The sequence below is a fragment of the Physella acuta genome, unplaced genomic scaffold, assembly GCF_028476545.2.
Source record: "Physella acuta isolate Inbredline_101_S28 unplaced genomic scaffold, ASM2847654v3 ptg000369l, whole genome shotgun sequence".
NCBI lineage: Eukaryota > Metazoa > Mollusca > Gastropoda > Physidae > Physella > Physella acuta.
In genome coordinates, this window is record NW_026731888.1 from 118,380 (window position 1) to 131,036 (window position 12,657).

Sequence of the window (12,657 nt, forward strand, 5' to 3'; positions counted from 1 at the left end):
CACCCATACACAGACACTCGCACATACATTTAGATTACAGAGCTCTGTCCGCCACTGGGTTACAATACTTTCCCTCATACTCCTTATATAAATACGGAAAGTAAAGCACGATTTTTAGTTTTTTTTTGTTTTTTTTTAAAGTTTATTTTACTTCCATTTGTCAACACGTCTCATGTTTATTTCTGAGATTAAGCATTTATGTGTGAGAATTCGTTTAGGTTTGAAAAATGAAACTTATCGATGTATATAAACATCAAAACTGTTTCCTCTATTTGTTGAGAAAATAGCAACAGTATTAATATTATTTTTGATAATTGTATGTTATTAAGTAGCGATTTTAAATTAAAATTTAATTATAGGCCTTATTTTTTCAAATTAAAAAAAAATGTTGTATATGGTTTACTAACGCACGTTTTAAATCTTAAAGGTAGAATCCCCGCTTTAAAATAGGTCATACTAGACGTTAGTGCAGAAATGTTACTGTGTTGGTTTATTTTTAAGTTGGTTTACTAAGCATGGAGGGAGAAAATATCTTGGGTGTCATCGGGCAATGTGTTTTTGGGTTACAACCACAATTGTATGCGTGTAGGGGGGGGGGTCGTTTAAAAAATAATAATTAAAGCCTAACTGTGCATTTTGATTTTAATAATGAGGGGCACGTATTTTTATTTTATGAACTTCATATTTGTGAAGAGTGTTCAAGAAATTATTACTTAAAGCCTCTGCTGTTACCGTTTTTATTTCTTTATATTATGTAATCATATATATATATATATATATATATATATATATATATATATATATATATATATATATATATATATATATATATATATATATACGCACAAATTATACACATTGACACAAGAGCCCTTCAACTAGAAGTGTTGTGATCTTTGCTTATGTTTGTACTGTTGAATTCATCAAACCCAAAAGTATAAGTTGTTATATATTGTTTCAATGAAATGTAAAGTTCTAACCACCAAGATCAAGCAGTCGTTTATTTATTAGTAAATGCACTACCGCTATTCAGTAATTCGCTTATCAAAACAACGAAAAAGCCTCTCCTTATCCGAAAAACCTTGTCGTATGACAGTGTATGTATATCCTACATGTATATCCTACATAAGGTCCTTAAAATAGATAGTGATTATCCCACCTAACGCAACGTTTGGCAACTAAAGACAGTGTGATCTAGGGTTTTTTCCATTGACATGCGTGGCGATTGGATTTATAATGCTTGTAACATGTCTAAGTCAGGATAAGCGAGAAGGGGTTTGGCTTGTAGGCTATAACTAGATCTTGAAAAACAAATGTAAAAAAAAAACCATATAAAAAGACAACTAGGCCTATTCTTATTGTGAACTTGACATTAAAAATCGTTAATCCAAACAATTTATTACTTTCAAAACAAGTTTACCCAGAAACGAGCCGTTGCTTTCAGCTATGTCAAGATACAGAATAACTTCGGGTATTTCTGACTGTTATGAATATCATGAAAAGATTCCTGGGGACCGAGAATTTAAATATCAATTCCCAAACGTGACTTTTTAAAGTGATTACTGAATGTTTCACATTGCTGAAGTGTTTTTTGTTGCAAACTATGGACCCCCTTCGAATCTTTACAAACTGTGCTGTGTAGGCCTATAGACATATATTACTCTTCAACGTCAACACCTGTATGTTATTCTGTTAGTTTAGCGTAAACATAACGTAGCATAAGTGTATCTATCCATCCATTCACCCATCCACCCATCCACCTATACAGGCATACATGAGCACGCACGCACAGTGACAGGATACAATATCTCAGATAACATACTGTATGGACAAAATATCAGTGGGCCAAATATACATAAGACTAAATATTTCAGACCTTGGCGTGACCCGCAGATATATAAAATAAAACATGAAATAGCTTTTCCAAATTAATTTTTTTTTAAATTGTTCTTATCAATTCCCTAACTATTATTGAAGAAAACCTACTATAGATGTGGTTATTATGATCGTTATTCTTCAGTCATTTTATCCCGCTGTTGTGATTTTAAAAAAAAGTCCACACTAGTTATGGTGTAAAATATTGGCATACCTTCTTATGCAGTCAAATATTGGCACACCTTCTTATGTAGTAAAATATTGGCACACCTTCTTATGTAGTAAAATATTGGCACACCTTCAAACGACTGCTATGGCTTTTTGCCTAAAGGGGACAGAAAACATTGTAGTTCTTTTACATTGGCAACACGGCTGTGTGACCGGACCGCGTAAATAGTCAGGTGAGGGGCGCTGGGCGATTGAATCGATTTTAAGACCAAATGTCCTCACATACGTTTAATTAAAAATCATTTAAATGAATAAATTATCGTTTTAAAATTTGTATTGTATACATTGTCCTGATTGATATTTTCATGCTGTTAGAGAGGTCACAAAAAATCTCGTTATTAAAAGCCGAGTTGTTACAACAATGTAGATTTCAAAATTGTATTTTAATTTTTAATAAATCTGTCAACACTATTGAAATTTAAAAAAAAAAAAAATTATTAGCAATGTACTTTAAACACTGTGTAGTGTTCAAAAGTATCACTTTGCCATATCCGAAATCTCTTGAAATCCCATTCACAAAGCTGGATTTTGGGGCTACTGACAAATGTCGGTGCGGAAAGAGTTAAGTGTAAGCCAGTAGCTTTTATAGAAGAGCGAGAACGAATTGTTTAACGGGGAAAAAAAATCCCATGTAATGAGTTAACATCCTATAAGGTAACAAAATCAAGCCTTGGCGGAAGTAAATAGTTGTCCAGTTTATAATAAGTTATCTAGTCCAACTGCATTAACATTAAAAAATTGTCGACTAGTTCTCGATAATTTTCAGCGTTTCTGGCTACAAGTAAACCGTGTTTAAAAAATCACTCATTTAATGATTTATTGAATACAAAATATGAGACACGGTTGGATTATTCAACGGTGACCTCAGCCAACGCGCTGATCGTTTCATCTAGGAAAAATACTTATAGGTCAAGATCGTTCTTTAGCTAGACGTGGCGATAGAAGCAATTCTTCTCCTGATTCAGTGTTGCAATTAAAATTGAAGCTGGTTAGGAACACCGGACTCGAGGGAACCGAGTGGGTGTGTGGAAACTTAATTAAGCATAACAAACAGGGAAGGTAAAAGACCGCTAGCCGTTGCCTGGTGATGTTGTCCTCATGTGTACACACTATACATGGCGCTCCATAGTAACGATGGTAACTATGTGCTTTGTGGAGTCGACAGTGTGTCCAGTCTTTATTCCCTAGGGCATTTTGTTCCCAGATTTATTTTATGTTTCATACTAGCTTAAACCCGTGATCTTTTATAATTAGTATAAGCGTGTGCATGGATATCTGTGTAGACACTCACTGAGATTCGAAAGGTACTGAAATTTAAAATAACAATGTGTATGTGTAGGTCAGACTTTAATATTTCCTCGAGTTTCTTAAGCATTATAAAAGTAGAACATCTTTCGATCCGATCCCATACGACGGTCACGTGTTGTTCAACAATGATTCACACTAAGCTTTGCTTGCATTTATTCCATTTCACGACTGAAATTAACATTGTATAGTCCTACTTGTTTATATTATTTGTGATGATTTTAAAAATAAACAAGAGAATTTGAATTTTCCAATAAATATTGACCATGCATTTTAATAATGTCATCCATCGCGTAGGCCAACAAATTCACGAATCTTAGATTATCCATCTTTTTTTAAAATGCCTAATAATATTAAACCAGAGGCGTAGCGACCCTTCCTGGCGCCCGGGGACAAACTTTCGATTTGCACCCCCCTCGAGCTTTTCATTTGCACCCCCCCCCCCCTCGAACTTTTCATTTGCACCCCCCCTCAAACTTTCAATTTGGCGCCCCCCTAAGGTCAACGCCCGGGGACATATGTCCCCCCCCCCCCCCTCGCTACGCCTCTGCATTAAACTCGTGTTTTAATATAAGTTTTGGCCAATTGTTCCAGTTTTAAGTTCTTTAAATTGCATTTAAAATACATGATGGGAAGGGTACCTAATTTTAAATCCGAAGTCCTAAGTGTCTGACAGTGACATTAAGTCGTCCACAACTTCCTTTATATGTTTCAGCTCTAGCTGAGGTAAACATACACCGAGCTAGGAGAAACGTGATCTGCACTATTTAGATTGAATCCATATTCGTGTTTAGTCATCTTTCCTTTTGGAGAGTTGCCAGTTCACTCAATGTTTGAAAGCTTTCTGTATACCGATAGTAAATAAAGTATCAATACACAATATGTGGCTCAGGGGCGTAGCGAGGGGGGGGGGGGGCGGGGGGTGCGGACCGCACCGGGTGACACCATTTAGGGGGGTGACACCAAGGCAAAAAATAGCAAAATATATAGAGAAAAACTTGAGGGGGGGGGTGCAAATCGAAAGTTTGGGGGGGGGGGGGGGTGCAAATCGATCGAAAACTTGAGGGGGGGGGGTGCAAATCGAAAACTTGAAAGTTTGTCCCCGGGAAGGGTCGCAACGCCCCTGGGGGGGTGACACCATTAAGTGCCGCACCGGGTGACACCCGACCTCGCTACGCCACTGATGTGGCTGAATGTAGCTGCAACACAAAGTCTATGTATTCACTTAACTTTTCGACCATCCGTCCTTCTGACACGACTTTATGTATCTCTTACACAGCTGTGCTCCCCAACATGGACAGCTACGTGTTTCTCAAGGTCAACGAGACGACAGAAAATGTACTGGTGGAGGAGGAGACAACTGATGCCGGGTAAGTGAAACATGCGTTATGATGTGCGTCCCTTCAGAGGGACAGAATACCTTGGTTTGGTACTAGTTTATTAGAGTAGTGTGTCCTATTACAGGTGGTAGACCAGTCAGTAGCGTAGCGAGGGGGCGGGGGGGCATATGTCCCCGGGCGCCGACCTTAGGGGGCGCCAAAATGCGTTGTAAAAATAAATTGAAAGATTGAAGGGGTGCAAACCGAAAGTTTGAGGGGGGGGGGATGGAAATCGAAATGGTCGCTACGCCTCTGAGACCAGTACAGCTAGTACAGTACACGTGATCAGTAGGTGTTTGTGTGGACAGAGATGAGAATGGTTTAACAGAAGTTATCGAGGTGTGCTAGAGAAGGGATGGTCGCTTTAACCACACCTCCCGTGGCAGTTGGTATTGTACACTAGGGCACACGGTTGTCATTCTCCTTCTGTGTGCTAATGAACTTATAGAGCTGATAGTGTACACACACACTCTTGTACCCCCATGCTTTAGAGATTGTAACAACCAAGTACCCGGATGTGTGACGTCCATAGTGTTTGCTCACTGGGAAAGGTAGCATAAAATCGCCGTATTTAACTTGGAGGTGTGACAGTGCTTGTCGGAAGTGGTGGGGTTGGTCAATGGTTATATGGCTCAAACCTCTTTCTTATTCTTACTTTTTTCTTGGTACTTCAGGAACCGCTCCTACAAAGCACCAAACTTAATGAGATCATACTATTCAAGAGCGGCATCAACCGTGCCGTTGAATGATTACACAATTTATTCTTTTTTTTTCGGCATCCATCTGCCTGATGCTAGAGTATATAAAAAATATTACAACCCTAATTTTACCCTTGTAAATGTTACAAAAGTTGCCAGTAACCTCAACCATTACCAGACGGCACTACTCCCCTTCCCCTCTGGTTTCTGCATTTAGATATTACTACCCTGGAAGATCCCCTATATCAAGGTGCCATTGATTCCCTCTTAATATGCAACTGTCTACACATTTCGTCGCCTTTTTCCGCACAATGCTTCTCATGAACAGGAAATAACCACCCCAGTCATCAGAGACACCTGACCGCCAATGTAGGGTTAGTTTGTCCATTTGACGCCATTACTAAAACGCCATTACTAAAAACAAATTGGCAAAAGACAGAATTAAATCTTAGAGCCGTGGAGCTTAGCCAAGAGTTCGATACATTTGTATTTAAGTCGCTGTCTTCTGATCTGCGGACACCTTGTGAATTTAGTTTTCACAAACAATGTAAATTTCTTGGACGTGCAGTGACTAATTGAATAAAAACTTTCATTGCTTAGCTTCATATTTCTTTTCGTCTTAAACCTTCGTCCCGTTCATTTTCACCTGTCATTTGTTGTGCAATCGCCAGATAGCATAGTTTGGTTGGAAGACTATTTGAACCTAGGTATGCAATATATACTCACATATACCTTGGTAATATGAGGAGTCGACTACTGGTAATGTGATGTCCTTTGTAACAGGGAAAGAAGATTAAATTGTATATTATAGTTTAAAGTTATTACTATACAAACAACAGTCTATGTCAGGTGACCCAGCTTTGGCTAATATCCGTATTTACTTAACATTCTGAAATGAGTATATCATCTTGCTATAACATTATGTACAGCCAAAAAAATAAACCCGGACATGAATGCGAGGTACTTCCCCTGCTTACACATATGCAGCTACCTTCCTCCCCCTTACCCCGCCCCTTTTTTTATAACACCTGGTCTCTCAGTCTGCTATCCAGGACATTTCAGTACCTGTTGGTCGTCATTTACAGAACACGGTGTTTACCAGACGTATCTTTCAAGGTCAATCCCTGTCAAAACCTTGTTGATTTTGTTTACTAGTTAAAGCGTGTTCAGGTTAGATCTATAGATCTAGTCCTTCATTGAGATCAGTCAAGTTTCACTCCCATGTTTTAGTCTGTTTAACTTGTGATAACGCTTACCTTAACATTGAGATAACACTTAAATTAACATTTAGATAACGCCTAAATTAACATGGGGATAAAACTTTACCAACCAGCAAGAAGGTAAAACCTACACATAAAGTCAGGCGAATTCCTAATCGATCAGCAAGAAATCGATTTCCATGTACGAAGTTAGCAGTTAGCCAATTTCGCTCATGACAGTAGTTTATGTTAACGCTTGAAATTATAATCTCGGTTAATGTGCCGTTAAGTAAAGAAAGAGAAATAGACAATTTAAATAAATAAAGTATGTATTTTTCTGGTAGATAATATTGAATTGTATGGGGGGGGGGGGGGTATTTAGCACTTCATAGTATAAGGGGGGGGGGTGTTATGGAACTATTACTTAGCAAACGCTATAATTACCTGTTAGAAAAAAAATGTGTCAATGTTTGTTGGTTTTCTTAAATTTTATATGCTTTCCTTTATATTTATTTTTATAGGGCGAGCTGTAACTTTTTCGACAACTTTTTTTACCGGTTTAAATTAAAATACAATAAGCTAATATTTTCAGTCGGGTTCGGTCTCGGCCTAATTAAAAAGGGTCGTATCGGAAAGAATGAATAGGATAGACGTAACAACTCTTTAGCTTTCTTTACTTAACACTTTTTATACATCTATTATTCTAACAAACCACCCCGGTAGAGCTTTAAAAATCCGACTGTAATTTTTAAATTGTTGAAATTCATAACCTATTTCCCGTCATCACCGAAACACTGGAATGAGAACAAAAGTAGGCCTATTCCATGCACTGTGGTTCTTTTTTTCCACGGTATCTGTTTGCTAAAGTGCTGGGATGCACTTATATGTTATAGATAATCTCGCATGCACTCTGGATTCTATTTTTATATCATGACCGCCCCTTTTCACCCGAGCCGACGGCGTGGCCTTGTAATGTTAATGACGTCACGTGAATCCAAGAATCGAGGCAGGCCTGGCCCTGGATATTCACGTTTCCGTTCTACAATGGCTCAGGAAAAGTACACCTCGGGTCTTGCTGAATAATGTAGGGAACTGCCTTATGCCAAGACTTAATGTTTCTTCTGTCAAACATCTTCCAACATTCTCGTGGTGGTGGAGTTGGTAGTTACTTTAGAGACACCACAATCCAGTGGCGTAGGCAGGGGGGGGGGGGGTTTAGGGGGGGATCATAACCCCCCCCCCCATAGACCCCTCGGTATATATATATATATATAAAGTATGAGGGGGGCTGCAAATCGAAAGTTTGAGGGGGGGGGGGGGGGTGCAAATCGAAAGTTTGTCCCCGGGTAAAAATTGGAGCCGCCCCCCTCCCCCTCTTGAGACTATCCTGGCTACGCCACTGCCACAATCCCTACCTTACTAAATCTAGATGTTGCTGCTGACATTGTGTGTATACAAACTCTCTACTTGTACTGGTAGAAGGCAACACTATTTATTAAGACATTTTAAAAATAATGGCTTATGTTTCGTTTAGTTCATGTTACAACTACTCACTCTTCTGTAGAAATGAAGTTAGAATCCAGACTATAATTAACACCAACAGGTATCATTTAGCTAATGAGTAAATCCCAAGTTGACTATCATTGCGTGATGTTTGTATCACTGAATATTTAAATGTGGTAGAACTGTCTCATTGGTCTCCTGTTGTATGTAGAACTGTCTCGATTGTTTAGGGTTATTTGTAGAATTGTTTGAGACCGTGTACTCAAACAACTGGAGGTGCAACTACCATTATTCTTAACATACAAGAGAATTCCAGAGGTCTCTAGAATGTTAATCTAAGTGTCATGGGTAGACATCTTCAAATGTCAGTGACTCGCCTTATCTGCTCTGGTTCCTCCCACAATCTCCCAACATACCCATACACCCCAGTGAGAGTCGTTTCTTATCGTATTCCATTAACTACCCGAGGTATCGCCTGTAGCGGACTGCTGTGTTTCTACCTGTTCTGTTCAACGATGGGCAACAGATGGTTTTCTCCTTATCTCACACTAAAGCAGCAGTTCTCTAGTCATGGGTAGGAGGCCTCTCATCTTTCTCACTAAATACAAGAACTTGAATCTTGTCTAGTTTCAATAGTTACAGTAGTGTGTTATAAAGATTCTAAGCTGCTGATCTTCCTCCTATCTCCAATTACAGCAGTTCTCCAGCCATGGGTAGGAGGCCTCTCATCTTTCTCACTAAATACAAGAACTTGAATCTTGTCTAGTTTCAATAGTTACAGTGGTGTGTTATAAAGATTCGTAAGGCTGCTGATCTTCCTCCTATCTCCAATTACAGCAGTTCTCCAGCCATGGGTAGGAAGCCTCTCATCTGTCTCACTAAATACAAGAACTTGAATCTTGTCTAGTTTCAATAGTTACAGTGGTGTGTTATAAAGATTTGTAAGGCTGCTGATCTTCCTCCTATCTCCGATTACTGGTTTAAGCCATTCTTTCTTTCTTTAATGAAGTGACAACACGTTTTTACCCGTATAGTGATTAGTCCCGTAACATACTTTCCTCCGTTTATAGAATTGTTGTTCATGGCTTAGATGTTAGTATTTTTTGTTCTATCTTCAGGGAGGAAATGATGGATTTTCAAAAGGGAGATCAGCACCTCATTAGATTCAAGCCAGTTGCTGCCCTTGTTGAGTCAGGAGCCATGTCGTTGATTTAAACTGACATTAAGAAATAGAAACATAATTATTTAGACTAAAATATCACCTATATGTGTTAATGAATTGGAATTTCAAATATTGTATTTTTGTAGAATTCGGTCATTGTCCCATAATACCCATAAGGTGAAATATGCACTTTTAATATAAATTAATGCACAGTATTTTGAAGTGCTTAGTTAACAATGTTGAATATTCTCTGAATTATCTCACTTTATTGTTTTATTTACTTTTTTTTTGGTCTTTTGCCTTGCTTTTTTTGCATTAAATTATGTTATTGTTATAATTAAGATGGACTTCTAAAAATTGCATGTTTATAAATTGTACAGTTTTTCATTAATTCCTATCATTTCTTGTAATTATAAAAGTTAATGCCATTGTGTACTACATTGTGTAAGTAAATGTTTTGTTTCCATTTTGTAACTGCTCACAGCTGTGCTGTTTTAGAATTGGTTTACGGACATGCACAATTTTGATGAACACAGTTTTTTTAATACCTGTTTGAAATGATTGGTGGCATTGTCAAATCTGCTTTATTATTCAGACATAATTTAGGTAGGTATATAATTTTTAGCCTTGCATTTGGATCAATTGTTAGATCAATCTCTCAGCCATTTGTCAACCAACTTATATGACACAGGTATAATCAGTTCTCTTATTTTAAGTTGTATCTTATTAATATAATATTCTAAGATCATGCAGGTTTAACTGATAAATAATAGGTATATTTGTATTGTTTAAACATTTTTATTACTAGACCTAGGGTATTCAAGAAAAATTCCACAGTGTAGTTTAGACATACTATTTTTTATAACTTACCCAGCAGAATTGATAAATTAAAAAATTATGATGTTATCGCTCAAACCAGTAATAAGACACAAAGCATGCGAGGGATGTTTCTTATTTGTGTTGATATTTGATAAACAAAAGTACATTGCTTGTTATATTAAGTCGCTGCTTACATCTGTTTTAAGATAGCAGAGGCCAAGGTCAAAGAAATTTGTGTGATATTGAAAGTAGACAATTTCCATTTGTTATTGTCATTGTTAAAAATAGTGTTAGATAAGGCACTTATGTTGAGATTATTAATTAGATGATAGATGGTTATCTGGTATACATACAATACTTTTTTATTATCATTTATACCATCAACTTAAAATGTTATTCATTAAATTTTCGGCTTAATCTTTTACCTCCATTTTGATGGCATTTTTTTCATGTTCTTGCATCATATTTAAAATAATCATATAGCAAATGTTATGTCAAGTGTAAAATGTCATTTAAATTTAAAAGGAAATTAAAAAAACAAACAACAAATTTGCTCTAATTATTTGAATTGTCTTATGTCATTTTTTTTTTAAATGGTAGAATTACAGGACTGACGCAGCTGGTGTTAAGTACTTTAAACTTTAAAAAAATGTTTTAAGGTAAAAATTCATGAACACATTATATATTTTTGAAAATATGTGAAAGAAAAAATATACTATATTCATTACTGTTTAACTGACACTATTAAATTAAGACCTGTCCCAAATGGCAAGCTACAGGAGAAGGTGCTAATTACGTCCTAATAGTGTAGGCCTTCACTTTAAGAGTACACTACCGCCATTCATTACATCCTTGACTTGGATTTCAAATGTCATCTTGCTGAAGTACCATTGAAATCACATTGTGTGAACTTGTTTTATCTTGCTTCAGGAAACATTGCTGTCCTCAAGCCCTTATGCTGACTTACCTGATAGCATGCTGTATGTGTGATACAACATACTGGGTACATCGGTCTGTCAGACGTAAACCTGTTGTCTCTATCACTGTATGTGTGGTACAACATACTGGGTACATCAATCTGTCAGATGTAAACGTGTTGTCTCTATCACTGTATATGTGGTACAACATGCTGGGTACAACATGCTGGGTACATCAATCTGTCAGATGTAAACGTGTTGTCTCTATCACTGTATATGTGGTACAACATGCTGGGTACAACATGCTGGGTACAACATACTGGGTACATCAATCTGTCACATGTAAACCTGTTGTCTCTATCACTGTATGTGTGGTACATCATACTGGGTACATCAATCTGTCAGATGTAAGCGTGTTGTCTCTATCACTGTATGTGTGGTACAACATACTGGGTACAACATACTGGGTACATCAATCTGTCACATGTAAACCTGTTGTCTCTATCAATGTATATGTGGTACAACATACTGGGTACAACATGCTGGGTACATCAATCTGTCAGATGTAAACCTGTTGTCTCTATCAATGTATATTTGGTACAACATACTGGGTACAACATGCTGGGTACATCAATCTGTCAGATGTAAACCTGTTGTCTCTATCACTGTATGTGTGGTACAACATACTGGGTACAACATGCTGGGTACAACATACTGGGTACATCAATCTGTCAGATGTAAACCTGTTGTCTCTATCACTGTATGTGTGGTACAACATGCTGGGTACAACATACTGGGTACATCATACTGGGTACATCAATCTGTCAGATGTAAACCTGTTGTCTCTATCACTGTATGTGTGGTACAACATACTGGGTACAACATACTGGGTACATCAATCTGTCAGATGTAAACCTGTTGTCTCTATCACTGTATGTGTGGTACAACATGCTGGGTACAACATACTGGGTACAACATACTGGGTACATCAATCTGTCAGATGTAAACATGTTGTCTCTATCACTGTATGTGTGGTACAACATACTGGGTACATCAATCTGTCAGATGTAAACCTGTTGTCTCTATCACTGTATGTGTGGTACAACATGCTGGGTACAACATACTGGGTACATCAATCTGTCAGATGTAAACATGTTGTCTCTATCACTGTATGTGTGGTACAACATACTGGGTACATCAATCTGTCAGATGTAAACCTGTTGTCTCTATCACTGTATGTGTGGTACAACATGCTGGGTACAACATACTGGGTACAACATACTGGGTACAACATACTGGGTACATCAATCTGTCAGATGTAAACCTGTTTTCTCTATCACTGTATGTGTGGTACAACATACAGGGTACATCAATCTGTCAGATGTAAGCATGTTGTCTCTATCACTGTATGTGTGGTACAACATGCTGGGTACAACATACTGGGTACAACATACTGGGTACATCAATCTGTCAGATGTAAACCTGTTGTCTCTATCTCTGTATGTGTGGTACAACATGCTGGGTACAACATACTGGGTACATCAATCTGTCAGATGTAAACCTGTTGTCTCT

At 37.5% G+C, this 12,657-nt stretch overlaps 2 protein-coding genes across 3 annotated transcripts in view; one reads left to right on the forward strand and one right to left on the reverse strand.

Moving 5' to 3' along the window:
* The window catches only part of LOC131941664 (BRCA2 and CDKN1A-interacting protein), a 26,676-nt gene extending 24,508 nt beyond the window's left edge, over positions 1 to 2,168 (reverse strand). Inside the window, exon 1 of the mRNA XM_059301043.1 lies at positions 2,090 to 2,168. The gene's annotated coding sequence lies outside the window, so the exon portion shown is untranslated. The remainder of the gene's footprint in view (positions 1 to 2,089) is intronic.
* Positions 1 to 10,688, forward strand: part of LOC131941666 (DNA replication complex GINS protein SLD5-like) — a 19,932-nt gene extending 9,244 nt beyond the window's left edge. For both annotated transcript variants that reach the window (XM_059301052.1, XM_059301051.1), the window contains exons 7-8: positions 4,688 to 4,778; positions 9,306 to 10,688. In XM_059301052.1, coding sequence (XP_059157035.1) covers positions 4,688 to 4,778; positions 9,306 to 9,402 — 188 coding nt within the window. In that variant the 3' untranslated portion in view covers positions 9,403 to 10,688. The remainder of the gene's footprint in view (positions 1 to 4,687; positions 4,779 to 9,305) is intronic.
* The last annotated feature ends 1,969 nt before the right edge of the window (positions 10,689 to 12,657 follow it).